Raw genomic sequence first — 12,988 nt, forward strand, 5'->3', positions numbered from 1 at the left:
TCTCCTTACAGACTGCTGTTTGCAAGATCTATGGGCATAAAGAACTGAAGGAATTCCTCCCTAGCCTCTGGTCATCCTTGCGCACAGAAGTAAGAGGAATGAGTGTTCAGGGGGTGGGGGCATGGACTGAGTTTCCTGGGGACAGTGCATTCTGATTTGTTCCCAGTCTGCCTTTTTGAAGACCTATTGCAAGAGTCACCTGAGACTTTATACAGTTTTACAGTGAAAAGTTGGGAGTGGTGTGATGTTTAAAGAAGCTGTAGAGAAAAATGGGAGGAAGAGATTAAGCTTGTTTTTTAAGGACTTGATGGAGTATTAGCCAAATATATCTACTGTAGAAAGGATAAGAATGTCTCACTCCACAGTCACCCTTTTTATAGGTGTTCCAGACAGCAAGTGAGAAGATAGAAGCAGAATGCTTGTCTGCTTTGCGAGCTCTGTCAGCATGTCTGTCCCGTTTGGTGCTTGGATCTGAGGATGAGGATCTTTTGGAATCCTTTCTTAGAGGAGTTCTGCAAGGTAACCCCTGAAGAGTATACCTATTCTATTGGCTTTTCAGTCCTACGTATTTTGTTCTTCCTTCTTGAAGTGCTTTTTGGAAAAAGTAAACACCTTGTAGAGAAAATAGTTCATTCTAAGGTTACAGTCATGATTTGGCTTACAGCACTGAAGAAAAAGAGGAGAAGCTGATTGAAAGTATCAGGAAATAAGATCCAGAGAACAATTTTTAAAAAAACTTTAATGTTGTTGGCAATCAGCATCATAGTGGAATAAATAAAATGTTGCTGCTGCTTTGTAAGGCATGCTATTTTTCCTAAGCACTCTTGTTTATTTCAGATTGCAGACACCATCTGTGTGAGCCTGACATGAAACTGGTGTGGCCAAGTGCCAAGCTCTTGCAGGCAGCTGCAGGAGCTTCTTTGCGTGCTTATTACCAGATCACAAGTAGCGTACTTCCTTTACTGCTGGAACAGTATGCCAAGCATGAGCAGGTGAGGAGAAATTGGAGTGGAATCCACTGTATTGAAGAGCAGGGACAAAAGGTCATGTAATTCCAGACTCAATTTAGAGGAGGCTTTGTGGCAGTTCTACCATGCTCTAGGTGTATAGTTGGGCTGGATTCCAATGTAGAGCAAAAGTCTGCATATCTTGTCTTTTCCTCTATCTAGGGAAGTTTCTCCAATCCATCCTGTGTCCTCTTGATTTCTTGTAGAGTAGTCAGCACAGGACAGTCTTGGAGGTGTTGCTTGGTTTCTTGGAGTTACGGCAAATGTGGGGTCCTGAAGAGGAAGGTGAGTTGGCTTCTTAGTTACCTTCTAGGACAGAACTTTCTTTTTCTTGAATATCCTGCTAACAAGACTGTTCCTTAACAGCTTCCTTAGATTATTGTGTTTCTGTGTTGCCCAGAGATGTGTTCTGCAGAGATAAATGATTTTCATCCATTGGCATTGAGCAGTAGTCTGTCTGAGTGGAAAGAAGAGGAAGAAAGAGGAGAGAGATAGGGAAATTTCTAGCCTTTGTAATGATTGAGATAAATTCTAGAAAATATATATCAAAAGTCATTGAGCTTAGTTCTGTGAGTAATCTTTCAGGGGCTGCATGCCAGCAATAGCCATCTATGTACTCACCCGTATATACAGTCAGGTCCAGAAATATTGGGACATCGACACAATTCTAACATCCTTGGCTCTATACACCACCACAATGGATTTGGAATGAAACAAACACAATGTGCTTTAACTGCAGACTGTCAGCTTTAATTTGAGGGTATGTACATCCAACTCAGGTGAACGGTGTAGGAATTACAAGAGTTTGCATATGTGCCTCCCACTTGTTAAGGGACCAAAAGTAATGGGACAGAATAATAATCATACATCAAACTTTCCCTTTTTAATACTTGGTTGCAAATCCGTTGCAGTCAATCACAGCCTGAAGCCTGGAACGCATAGACATCACCAGACGCTGGGTTTCATCCCTGGTGATGCTCTGCCAGGCCTCTACTGCAACTGTCTTCAGTTCCTGCTTGTTCTTGGGGCATTTTCCCTTCAGTTTTGTCTTCAGCAAGTGAAATGCATGCTCAATGGGATTCAGGTCAGGTGATTGACTTGGCCATTGCATAACATTCCACTTCTGTCCCTTCAAAAACTCTTTGGTTGCTTTTGCAGTATGCTTTGAGTCATTGTCCATCTGTACTGTGAAGCGCCGTCCAATGAGTTCTGCAGCATTTGGCTGAATGTGAGCAGATAATATTGCCCGAAACACTGCAGAATTCATCCTGCTGCTTTTGTCAGCAGTCACGTCATCAATAAATACAAGAGAACCAGTTCCATTGGCAGCCATACATGCCCACGCCATGACACTACCACCACCATGCTTCACTGATGAGGTGGTATGCTTAGGATCATGAACAGTTCCTTTCCTTCTCCATACTCTTCTCTTCCCATCACTCTGGTACAAGTTGGTCTTGGTCTCATCTGTCCATAGGATGTTGTTCCAGAACTGTGAAGGCTTTTTTAGATGTTGTTTGGCAAACTCTAATCTGGCCTTCCTGTTTTTGAGGCTCACCAGTGGTTTACATCTTGTGGTGAACCCTCTGTATTCACTCTGGTGAAGTCTTCTTTTGACTGTTGACTTTGACACACATACACCTACCTCCTGGAGAGTGTTCTTGATCTGGCCAACTGTTGTGAAGGGTGTTTTCTTCACCAGGGAAAGGATTCTTCGGTCATCCACCACAGTTGTTTTCCGTTGTCTCCCGGGTCTTTTGGTGTTGCTGAACTCACTGGTGCGTTCCTTCTTTTTGAGAATGTTCCAAACAGTTGTTTTGGCCACACCTAATGTTCTTGCTATCTCTCTGATGGGTTTGTTTTGTTTCTTCAGCCTAATGATGGCTTGCTTCACTGATAGTGACAGCTCTTTGGATCTCATCTTGAGAGTTGACAGCAACAGATTCCAAATGCAAATAGCACACTTGAAATGAACTCTGGGCCTTTTATCTGCACATTGTAATTGGGGTACTGAGGGAATATCACACACCTGGCCATGGAATAGCTGAGAAGCCAATTGTCCCATTACTTTTGGTCCCTTACCAAGTGGGAGGCACATATGCAAACTGTTGTAATTCCTACACCGTTCACCTGAGTTGGATGTACATACCCTCAAATTAAAGCTGACAGTCTGCAGTTAACGCACATTGTGTTTGTTTCATTCCAAATCCATTGTGGTGGTGTATAGAGCCAAAGATGGTAGAATTGTGTCGATGTCCCAATATTTCTGGACCTGACTGTAGATATTTAAATCTCTCTTTATATCTCCTTTCAACTTCTCATTCCTCTCCTGCCTGTCCTCAGTGACTAGGCAAAGAAGATAGATTCCAATTGTATGAATAGGATCCTCTTTTTAGCCTAAATGTCTCATGGAAGGAACAAGAAGGGGAGATCATGAGCTGGATCCCAAGACTTATGGGGAGTGTCATTGCAGCAAAAGTTTTTCTAGAGCCTCTATGGCAGTTGATTCCCAGTGACTAACCTTGTTCAGTGTAAGGAATTCAGGTGTGTATTTTTCATATTCAGATGATTTTTTTTTATATAAAACCTTTTTTAAACATATAGTTACTTTATGGTCTTCGAGCCAATCGCAAAGAATGGCGTATCAATATAGAGAAGTGAGATACTGAAACAAAGTAAAAAAAAAAATTAAAAACATCAGAAGGAGGAACTTTTCAATAGCATTTTTTCCCTTCTCTTTCGTTGTCCCTAGCTACTAACCACTACTTAAGTATTTGTACTTTTCTTGAAATACTGGAGATAGTTGTTTATATTTATTGAAATAATTTTGTCTGGTATTTTTAATTGCTGTCTTAACTCTTTTTCTTAAAAACCTTATTCCAGATTTCTAAACCTGCCTTGCTGTGTGATTTATCATATGTAAGGGAGCCATTCCTGCTTGAATTTAACTAAACTTTTCTTATGAATGTATATAGTCAGTTTTGCCATTGCTGTGTATTCTCTGATTTTGGTTTCTCATTCTTGCATTGTTGGCCAGTGTTGTACCAAATTGGTTTTTGGCTGCTGTCAGCATGTATCTTAATAGATTGTGATACTTTCATTATTCTTTCTGGAATTGTTCCTAATAAAAATATTTATGATTTCAATTCAATTTTATTTTAAACATTTTTAAAAATCTTTTGGTGCATTTCTTTCCAATACTTTTTTTTTTTACCTAATCACCACATGAATAGAATGTTCTTTTTTTATTATAGCATTTCCAGCATTTGTTATTTTATGATTTATCCATCTTGTTAATCACTGACAGGGACATATATCATCAATAAAATTTTTCTACCAATTTTTCCTCAAATTGAAGCTTATAGTGAATTTTATTTATTTTTCCTATAGTTCATCCCCTTGTTCCACTGTAATTACTTCTTTGAAGTTTTGCATTCATTTATCATGCAGTTCTTTTAAATACATTCTGTTTCCATAATATATTTCATTAACCCATTTCATGGATGTGTCTCAATAGATGTTCTTGATTCTGTATAAGCGTTTCAAATTCTATCATCTTTCTCAAAGGCCCTCCTTTTTGGAGATCACTTTTTTTTCTTCCAGTAATTTGTAGGTAAGGTGGTATTGTTTATCACCTAGAGCTTTAGATGGTTTTCACTTCCATAGAATTATAATTTTTCTACAACTCTCTGAGACCACTGGTTAGAAACAGAAGCTTATCATTACTGTAGCAGTTCTACCAGAAGCCTTGTTATTTCTAGCTTTGAGTATCTGATACACTCTAGATTGTTACACTGCATATAACTCTCTCTTTCTGCCTCCTTTACAGACAAAAGTCCACTGCTTTCTTGCAAAGACTCTCTATGTTCTATAGTGTTCTCTGCCCTTACTGAGCCCAATATTCAACTTCAGTTGGTTGGGATCCAGGTTCTGACGTTTCTAGGATCTCTTCAAGGTATGTGTTGGCATTCCTAGAAGGTAGAGGAAAGATCATGCACTTGAGAGGAAAAAGGACATTTTAGACGCTAGTGTGTATAAATATGTCTCGCTTGTTGGCTGGCATTTTTCTTAGCGTTAATTGCCAAACAGCTGAGCTTCAAGCAAAACGATGCCATTTTAGTGGACTCTGTATATGTTGTGATTATGTAGACTCTAGATAGATCCCAAGAAGTAGAATATAATATAGCAAAATCTTTCCTGTTTTAGAGCTTCTGGACCTTGCAAATGTGGAAAAGCTTGCAGATCACTTTGCCCAGTTCATCCTCCTTGAAAAGGATTCCCAGATCAGGTTAGGACAATCTTCCTGACACAAGAGAAACAAGAACCATTGTTGGGTTTTTCCAGAATTGCTGAAAAGTGTTTATCCTTTTTGTAATATTGGGTATTTCATTAATAGTTTGCTTGCAAATAGTGAACAGTTGCTGTGTTCACATAACAAGCTATGCCCAAAGAAATAAACCATATTATGGCTCAGCGTGAAGTCCTGGTTCTCATAGCATGCTGAAGTAATGGCTGGGTTCACGTAAAATGCCTAACCACAGACCTCATTTCACCTTGATTAGCATGTTATGGAACTTGGCCAGTAGTGTTACTAATTTTTCCATAGAAGTACCAGTTAATTCAGGTAAGTTTTCAATTGCTGTAGCCACCATCTAACCCATTCATTCAGTATGCCATGTATGAAGGCCTGTCACATTCTTTGATAATATTTCTAGCAGTGTGAAAATCCCTATCGCCTACAGCCAGGTTTTTAGCCTAACACTGCTGGATCCAGTTTAGCAATATCTAGGCATTTGGCATCATTCAGTTGTTCAGAGTGCTTACAGTAAAATTAACATTTATAAAACCTCATACATGGAAAACATAACATTACAGTTTAAAAAATCAGATCCCCACAGAATGATCTGTGTGTTTTATTATGGCAGTTCATTCTTGACTTTTTCTATATCTCCTTAGTTTGGCAGCTATGGATGCTGCTGGCACTCTTGCTCCCATCTACCCAGAGGTCTTCAGCAAGTGTTTAGTTCGGAGGCTTTCAGAAGCGCTGGAGTCAGGTAGAATTCCTTCCAATGGTTACCTTTCTTAATAGTTGTGCAGAAGTGCTAATTTCCTGTTTGAGTTGCTTAATAGTCGTAAATGCATTGTAAATAACCTTAACCTGCATATGGAAGGTTTCTGGTTCTGTCCTGAGAAAGACAAGTACTTCTGGCCAAACTCCCTTCTAATTATTGTGTTCGACGTGTTTCAGAACTTCTGGAGGACGGCAGTTCATCCCATCAGAAACATCTACGAGCTCTGGCAGCAGTGTCCACACATCCTAGTATAGTAAGGGAAACCGTTCCTATCCTCTTGCAGCACCTCCAGCAGATTCAGAAAGGTAATGTTTTAAATAACGTTACTGGAATTTGGGGAGGGGGAACTTCATCTATTATTTGAAGTTGTATTAGAAAGACCCAGAATTTCTGCAATGATGGTGCTGTAAAAGGTGGAAGGACTTAGTAGAGCCTGTGTGTGCTTGTACAGCCTCTTTCCAGGGGTAGAGCACTGAACTCTGAAATTCTTAGTGTCCTCCTAAAGTCATTGTTCTGTAATTATAAATAGCAGGACTTCAAATTTTGACTAATTCCAAACTGATATTATTATTTATTCAATTTGTATGGCCAACTAGCAACTGTGGGCAGCTCACAACAGGTAAAAATGTTAAATAATTGTTAAACAATGATTTATTGTTAAAAACAATAAATAATTGTTAAAGAAATAAACAAAAACAATAAATAATATTCAGATATGTCCACGATGCAATGCAGCAGCTGAGCAGACATACCCTTTGTTCATCTACAAAGTATAAGTGCAGGCTGGGAAAATAAGAGATAACAAACTTTTCATACTGACAGAAACTTTCTTATGAGAAAGTGAGAGACGAAGTCAAGCAGTGAGGGAGGTGTGCTGTCAGGAATATTTGTTATAGCCTATAACAAATGTCTTTGAAATGTCTTTGAACAAATTACTACTTCATTTATTAAATCTTACATCTTGGTTTATTAAGCTGAGAAAACATTTTTAAGACAAGGTACACTGTAGGTTTGACCTTGAAATATTCCAATCTCAAAATGGTGGTCTGAGCATTGTCAGTATGAAACAAAACAAATGTGTTTTGAGAGTTTGGTTCTGAAGTGAATACAAATTAAAAATTGACTGTTTTGAGTGGATTCCTTTTATAGAAATTATAAACTTTCTGGTTTGATCGCTCACTTACAATGGAGAGGAGCAAAATGGTTGCACGTGTAGCGGTTTTGCAAATGATGCACTTTAGTCATTATGCCACAGTGTCACAATTCAACCACAAACAATGTATTGGTCATTTTTATCAATCAGTGTTACTAATCTTTTTTTTTAACACTGTGGGTTATGTGTTTTAAAATTACTCTTGTTTTTGCAGGCAAAGTGCCAGCAAATAATCATTCTGTGGTATCTGTGTGCCACAGCTTGCAGCAGGTCGCCCTGCAGTGCCAGCAAAATGCTCAGACATATTGGTACTTCCATCAGGCTGTGGTTCCCTGCTTGCTAGGCTTAGCAGTGCAGGCTGCTTTGCAAGGTAAGATGGCAGAAATACTCACAGGTCTTACGTCCTCTCAAATAAAGCAATACCTATAGTTAGGTTTCTCTAGTCCTAGATTGATTGATTAGTTATATTATTTGTCCTTATGCTTCCGAGTTCTGAGCAAAAGGGGAGATGAGGCTATATGTGTCTAGATCCATTGTCTTCCATATGCTGGACTGACCTTTATTCCTCCTTCGCCTGCTCAGAGCTGCTTCTTGTGTTATAATTTCTTCTCTGTGAAATAGCTATTAAGAGGTTATACATTGGAAGGACCCCTGAAAAGAACTAATAAGTACTGATGATTGAGACCCATCTCCTCCCACATATCCCCATTTCTGTTATCACTTTCAGAAAATTCCCACACAACACCAGGCAAAGTTCTGCTGACAGAAGAAGCTTTATCATCCATGGTATTGGTGATCAGTGCTGCCTGCATGCACTTAAGCCCAGAGTGAGTACAGGTCCCTTCCTGTGGTTTCTGATGCCGTACAATTTAGTATTTCTATTGGATAAGGCTGGGTTTCTGCCTGGCTTAGATTAGGAGAGGTGTTGGTAATCTCTCTCACTACTCTTTGACATTTCTGTCCATTAAGATAGTGTCAATTATATCTCATTATATCATGGCAGGTTGGCTGCCCAGAGTGTGTCCAAAGTGATACCTCTCTTCCTAGATGGAGAACTTTCCTTCTTGCCTGGAAACAACTATTCCAGCCCTTTCCAGCCCTTTCAGGTATTTGAGCCTAATCCCTGCTATTTATTTGATTTCTATCCTGCCTTTATTTGATACAACTCAAGATGATGAACATAAGGCTTCCTCCTCCTATTTTCCCCACAACAATAACCTCTTGAAGGGTTAGGTAAGAGCTGAGAGAGAGTGACTGGCCCAGAATCACCCTTAGCTTCTGTGCCTAAGGGAGCAATAGAATTCATGATCTCCTGGTTTCTAGTCCAGCACCTTAACTGCTATATCAAATTGGCTGTCTGTGTATGGAAAAACATGATCAGAAGTTTCAGGATAGCCTCAATAATAAAAATGATGTTGTCTTCTCTACAGGATGGGCCATGTCCAGTGGCAGCCCAAAGAAAACTTGTTGCTCTCCTTATGGCCTTCGTATGCTCATTGCCAAGAACAGTGAGTCCTGGGGAGAATTTTCAGTATGGTTTTAGAGTGCGGGATGGGGTAATTTATGGTCTTTCAGATATTACTTTCAGCTTCTACATTTCTAATCAACATTGCTGGTGATGTGGATTCTGGGAATTGTAGGTCAGGAACATTTGGAAATTTCTTGAGAGTAGATTTGCACTATATGACGCCAAGGTGAGATGCCAGTGTATGGGTGGAAAGTTTGCTGTTAGCTTCCTTCTTCCCCAAGATCTGCTTTCCTTGCAGGTGGCAATTCCTCAGCAGGATCGGTTGTTGCATGAGCTACTAGCTCTTAGCTACTCCTGTGACTGCCTGTTCACTGCTACGGCTGCTGCCAAATGCTTTGCAGGACTGATTAACAAATACCCAGAAGGTAATAGCTGGATAGAACAATGAATGCCCTAGGATTTTGGGATTAGGGTGGTATTCTCATGCCACTGAAACCCTAAAACTGGACTGTGCTAGATATTATCCAGTTTAAGAAAAAATTACACAGGTGTAACAGTTGGTCACTATGCTTTTACTGTTTTCAGGGCCACACTTAGATCAGCTCTTGGAAATAGCCATAAAAATGCTGGAGCAAGGCTTGAATGAAGGTCCCTATCAACACCAGGCCCTCACTCTGCTGTTGTGGGTAAGTTTGCATAACGTTGCATGCTTATCCATCCTTCCTCCATGCTAGTTTTAGAGTTCAGTGTATTTTTTTTTCCTTGCAGGTGAGTAAAGCTTTGTTGCTACGCTACCACCCATTAATCACACAGCTGACTGACAAGGTAAGCTCCAGAGAAAAGCTGGGATCCTCATAAAGACCTAATGCCTTGGCGTCTTCCTCCATTAAACACTTCTGCCTTTGTTTGCTCTATAGCTACTCAAGCTTTTGGGGGACACTGTTCTTGGCCCTGCAGCGGGTGATGGCTTTGCCTTGCTCATGGCTGATTCTACTGATGTATTGGGCAAGAGCTGTCATGCTGAGGTGCGCCTCATGTTCCGCCAGCGCTTCTTCACAGATTGCGTGCCACAGCTAGTGCAATGTTTCCACATGGCCATTCCTGGTAAGGAATTCTTCAGTCTCATGTTTTACTAAAATAATTTCCTGGGCAGATATATTCTCTCCATAGAAGAGGAAATTCGTGCTCTTTCCTGCTTTATTTGTTTCTTGCAAGGTTTGGGCTTTCTGTTACTATTGCCTGAGAGGCAGACAGAGGAATTTGCAGCCTTAATAGGCCAGCTCCATAATTACAGAGAGAATTGAGAAACAGAAGAATGAGGTGGCTTTCTTTTTCTTACTAACAAGTGTTTTCACTACTGTATAGGCCTGTTTGCGTCTGCTGCAAATGTAAAGTATGCTGATGTTTTTCTGGAAAAACCTTACCTGGACTGCCTTTTTCTTCCTAGATGTGAAACCAAATTACCTGAAGGGCCTGTCTCACATATTGAATCACCTGCCCAAACCAGTGCTAGTGACAGAGCTGCCTACAGTGAGTGTGAAATGATGACCAAGGCTCTAGTGCTACCTTCTGGCGGTTACCTAGATCCATGTGTATAATAGTAAAGGAAATGTGACCCTTTCTCTCTCTCATTTGTCTATTCCCACAGTTGCTGCCTCTGTTGCTGGAGTCTCTGTCATGTCCTGACCACATAGTCCAGCTTTCAACTTTACGTTGTCTACAGCCATTGCTACTCGATGCACCTCATGTTATGCATCTCCACATTGACACACTTGTGGGCAAGTTTCTTAACCTAACAGACAATCCTGCCATGGTGTGTAGAGTACTGTTTACTTTCTCAGCTTATTCCCTCCTTTACTGTCTGGAAGGAGAAGATCTTATAGAGTTAATTGCATGCCTTTTATGTGTTGTAGGCAATCCGTATTGCTGCACTTCAATGCCTCCACGCACTTGCCTCCTTACCTACTCCAGTGGTAAGTGGTGGAAGCACTTGTGGCTGGTAACTTGCCAATTCATCTCCCTCATTAGTCCGTTAGTGGGGCTTTAGTGGAGACCTTGTTAAAGTGGTGCTTTCCAATACTTGTCAGGTGATCCCCTTCAAGCCACGAGTCATTCGAGCGTTGGCCAAGCCTTTGGATGACAAGAAGCGCCTTGTACGTAAAGAAGCTGTTCTAGCACGAGGAGAATGGTAAGAAGGTTTGCATTTTTCTTCAGTACTGTTCCTTATGTTTTTAATAGGAGCCCTGATCCACTAGGTCTCCTTGATATTAGCTGTTTAAAAAGCCATTGTAATTGGAAGAGCCTGTCATACAGTGCTGAAGTGCCCCTGAATGATTTGTCTTTGATAATAAACATTAGGAAGCAATGCTTTGGAGTGTCTATCATCCTTTCCTCCTCTTCTCATATAAATCTATGATCTGTTCTTTCTTCTCCTCAGGTTTCTGCTTGGGACACCTGGCAGGTGAAATCACTCTCAGAATCCTGATTGACAATCTTACGTGCTGTTTGCCTTGGACCACTTTTCTTGAAGTTCAGCAAAGCTTTGGACAAAAGTGGAAAAGTTTCCTTCCTTTTTAGGGGTGGACTACCCTTTCTATAGGCTGCTGGAATCCTAACCACAGTGGTTGCAACCAACAAACCCCACTTTTTACTGCAGTGCAGTAAGGCATAGAGGTAGCAGAATCTCCTGCCTCCAACATATGGAGTTAGAAGAATAAACAACCTATTTGTTGACAGCTTCTGGAGAAGGTGCCTCTTATGGGAAAGAAGTTAACAGGCATAGTGAGTTCAGGTCTGCTATTCTTCATCATGCTGCTTGAGTGCTAGGTTCTTAGATTCCTAATTTAGTGGTATAAAAATCAGCCACTATAAACCATAGCTAATATCTACTATATGAGTTCAAGCAATTTTCATCTATAGTCCTTTTTATATACATGAAACAAACGTGCAGCCATGAACAAAATAAATTATTAGAATTCACAGAAATTATAAAATATTCACAATTATTCTAAATACAAATGGCAAGAACTATGGAAAGGGCTATTTAGACAGTGTTTTAGCCATCTTGGGTAGTTATGTTTGAGAAAATATAAACCGGTGAAAGCAGGGTAGGGTCATTTAGAGTGCTGACAGCATGTTATAATACGGTTGACAACAGGAATGTGGCATTCTATAAAACATCAGTTTGCCGGAAATAGGTTGCTACTTGCTATCCCTCCTTATCCTTTTTTTTGGGGGGGGGGGGCAGTAGGTTGGATACCTCAGGGAAAAAAAGTGCTGGGCTGCAGCTACTCATCATTTTTATTCTCCAAGAATACCTTTGCAGCTGAGAAGCATTATTGGAAATAAAAATGATGAAGTCTGGTTCTTTGCTGTAAGCTAGCCTTCCATTTAATTATTTTAATAAAGAATACCTGAAATAAACCAAATAAAGCAGGGAGGATGCTAAGGGAGGTATGAGTACAATATCACCTGCCACACTGATTTTGTACAGTTCCAAGCTAGCTACTTCATTGTTTAGAACATCAGGATGAAACTCTTGTTTAGATGTAAAGTTAGCAACATCTAATCCTTTTCTTATTCATTAGTGCTGTTTTTATAAAGTATGAACGTAGTATTCCACCTAGGCTTTTATGAAGCATTTCCTATTCAGTCTAGTTTTAAAAAGCCTTACCTGTGGACTACTTCCCTGCTGTAAAAGAGAGTTACAGAAACAGAAAGCAACAGGGTTTCCCTGATTTAGTACTGTTGAAGAACAACTTACTAATGAATATAGCAGAACTGCAACAGAAAATGGATAAGAATATAGGTCTGCACAGTGATCAGGATAGTGTATACTACTGTGAATATTAGGAAAAAGCTGCACTTCACAAAAGGTGACTTGAGATTCAGTATTGCTATCTACTCTTTTAAGATATTGGAATATAAGGTGGGGAAGAACTGCTGAAAAGTTCTATTTAGAAGACCACATCATTTCAACTAAATTTTTTTACTTACAATAAATTTTGGATGCTCTGTTCGTTGAACATAGATCAATTAATAAATTGTGGGGCTCCAGAATTAAATACATGGCTACTTGGTTACAATACTCTGAGTAACTGCTTATCTGGTGCTTTTTTGATAAACAGCTGGAGAAATGCAAGGCCATCCTGGCTAACAAAAAAAAGTTAGTATACTAGCCAACAGTGCCAAGTTATGATTTTTAATGTACTATATCAGTGGAGGCTTAACTAGGTCAGACCAAGTAGATTTCTGCCTGTTGGGGGAGGGATACCTCTAGACTCCTGTT

The 12,988-nt window shown here is 40.0% G+C and overlaps 1 protein-coding gene across 1 annotated transcript in view; it reads left to right on the forward strand.

Annotated features, from left to right (window-relative positions):
* Window positions 1-12,787, forward strand: part of MMS19 (MMS19 cytosolic iron-sulfur assembly component) — a 29,520-nt gene extending 16,733 nt beyond the window's left edge. The window contains exons 11-31 of the mRNA XM_007419894.4: window positions 12-89; window positions 381-519; window positions 838-992; window positions 1,214-1,292; window positions 4,837-4,962; window positions 5,214-5,295; window positions 5,964-6,061; window positions 6,256-6,384; window positions 7,447-7,602; window positions 7,960-8,059; window positions 8,236-8,338; window positions 8,663-8,740; window positions 8,999-9,125; window positions 9,286-9,386; window positions 9,469-9,525; window positions 9,618-9,804; window positions 10,148-10,230; window positions 10,349-10,513; window positions 10,614-10,673; window positions 10,788-10,888; window positions 11,138-12,787. Coding sequence (XP_007419956.2) covers window positions 12-89; window positions 381-519; window positions 838-992; window positions 1,214-1,292; window positions 4,837-4,962; window positions 5,214-5,295; window positions 5,964-6,061; window positions 6,256-6,384; window positions 7,447-7,602; window positions 7,960-8,059; window positions 8,236-8,338; window positions 8,663-8,740; window positions 8,999-9,125; window positions 9,286-9,386; window positions 9,469-9,525; window positions 9,618-9,804; window positions 10,148-10,230; window positions 10,349-10,513; window positions 10,614-10,673; window positions 10,788-10,888; window positions 11,138-11,165 — 2,232 coding nt within the window. The 3' untranslated portion in view covers window positions 11,166-12,787. The remainder of the gene's footprint in view (window positions 1-11; window positions 90-380; window positions 520-837; window positions 993-1,213; window positions 1,293-4,836; window positions 4,963-5,213; window positions 5,296-5,963; window positions 6,062-6,255; window positions 6,385-7,446; window positions 7,603-7,959; window positions 8,060-8,235; window positions 8,339-8,662; window positions 8,741-8,998; window positions 9,126-9,285; window positions 9,387-9,468; window positions 9,526-9,617; window positions 9,805-10,147; window positions 10,231-10,348; window positions 10,514-10,613; window positions 10,674-10,787; window positions 10,889-11,137) is intronic.
* The last annotated feature ends 201 nt before the right edge of the window (window positions 12,788-12,988 follow it).

This window comes from Python bivittatus, unplaced genomic scaffold (genome assembly GCF_059951505.1).
Source record: "Python bivittatus isolate LINGU-HERP-01145 unplaced genomic scaffold, Pbiv_v1 ctg000980_np1212, whole genome shotgun sequence".
NCBI classification, from domain to species: Eukaryota; Metazoa; Chordata; class Lepidosauria; order Squamata; family Pythonidae; genus Python; species Python bivittatus.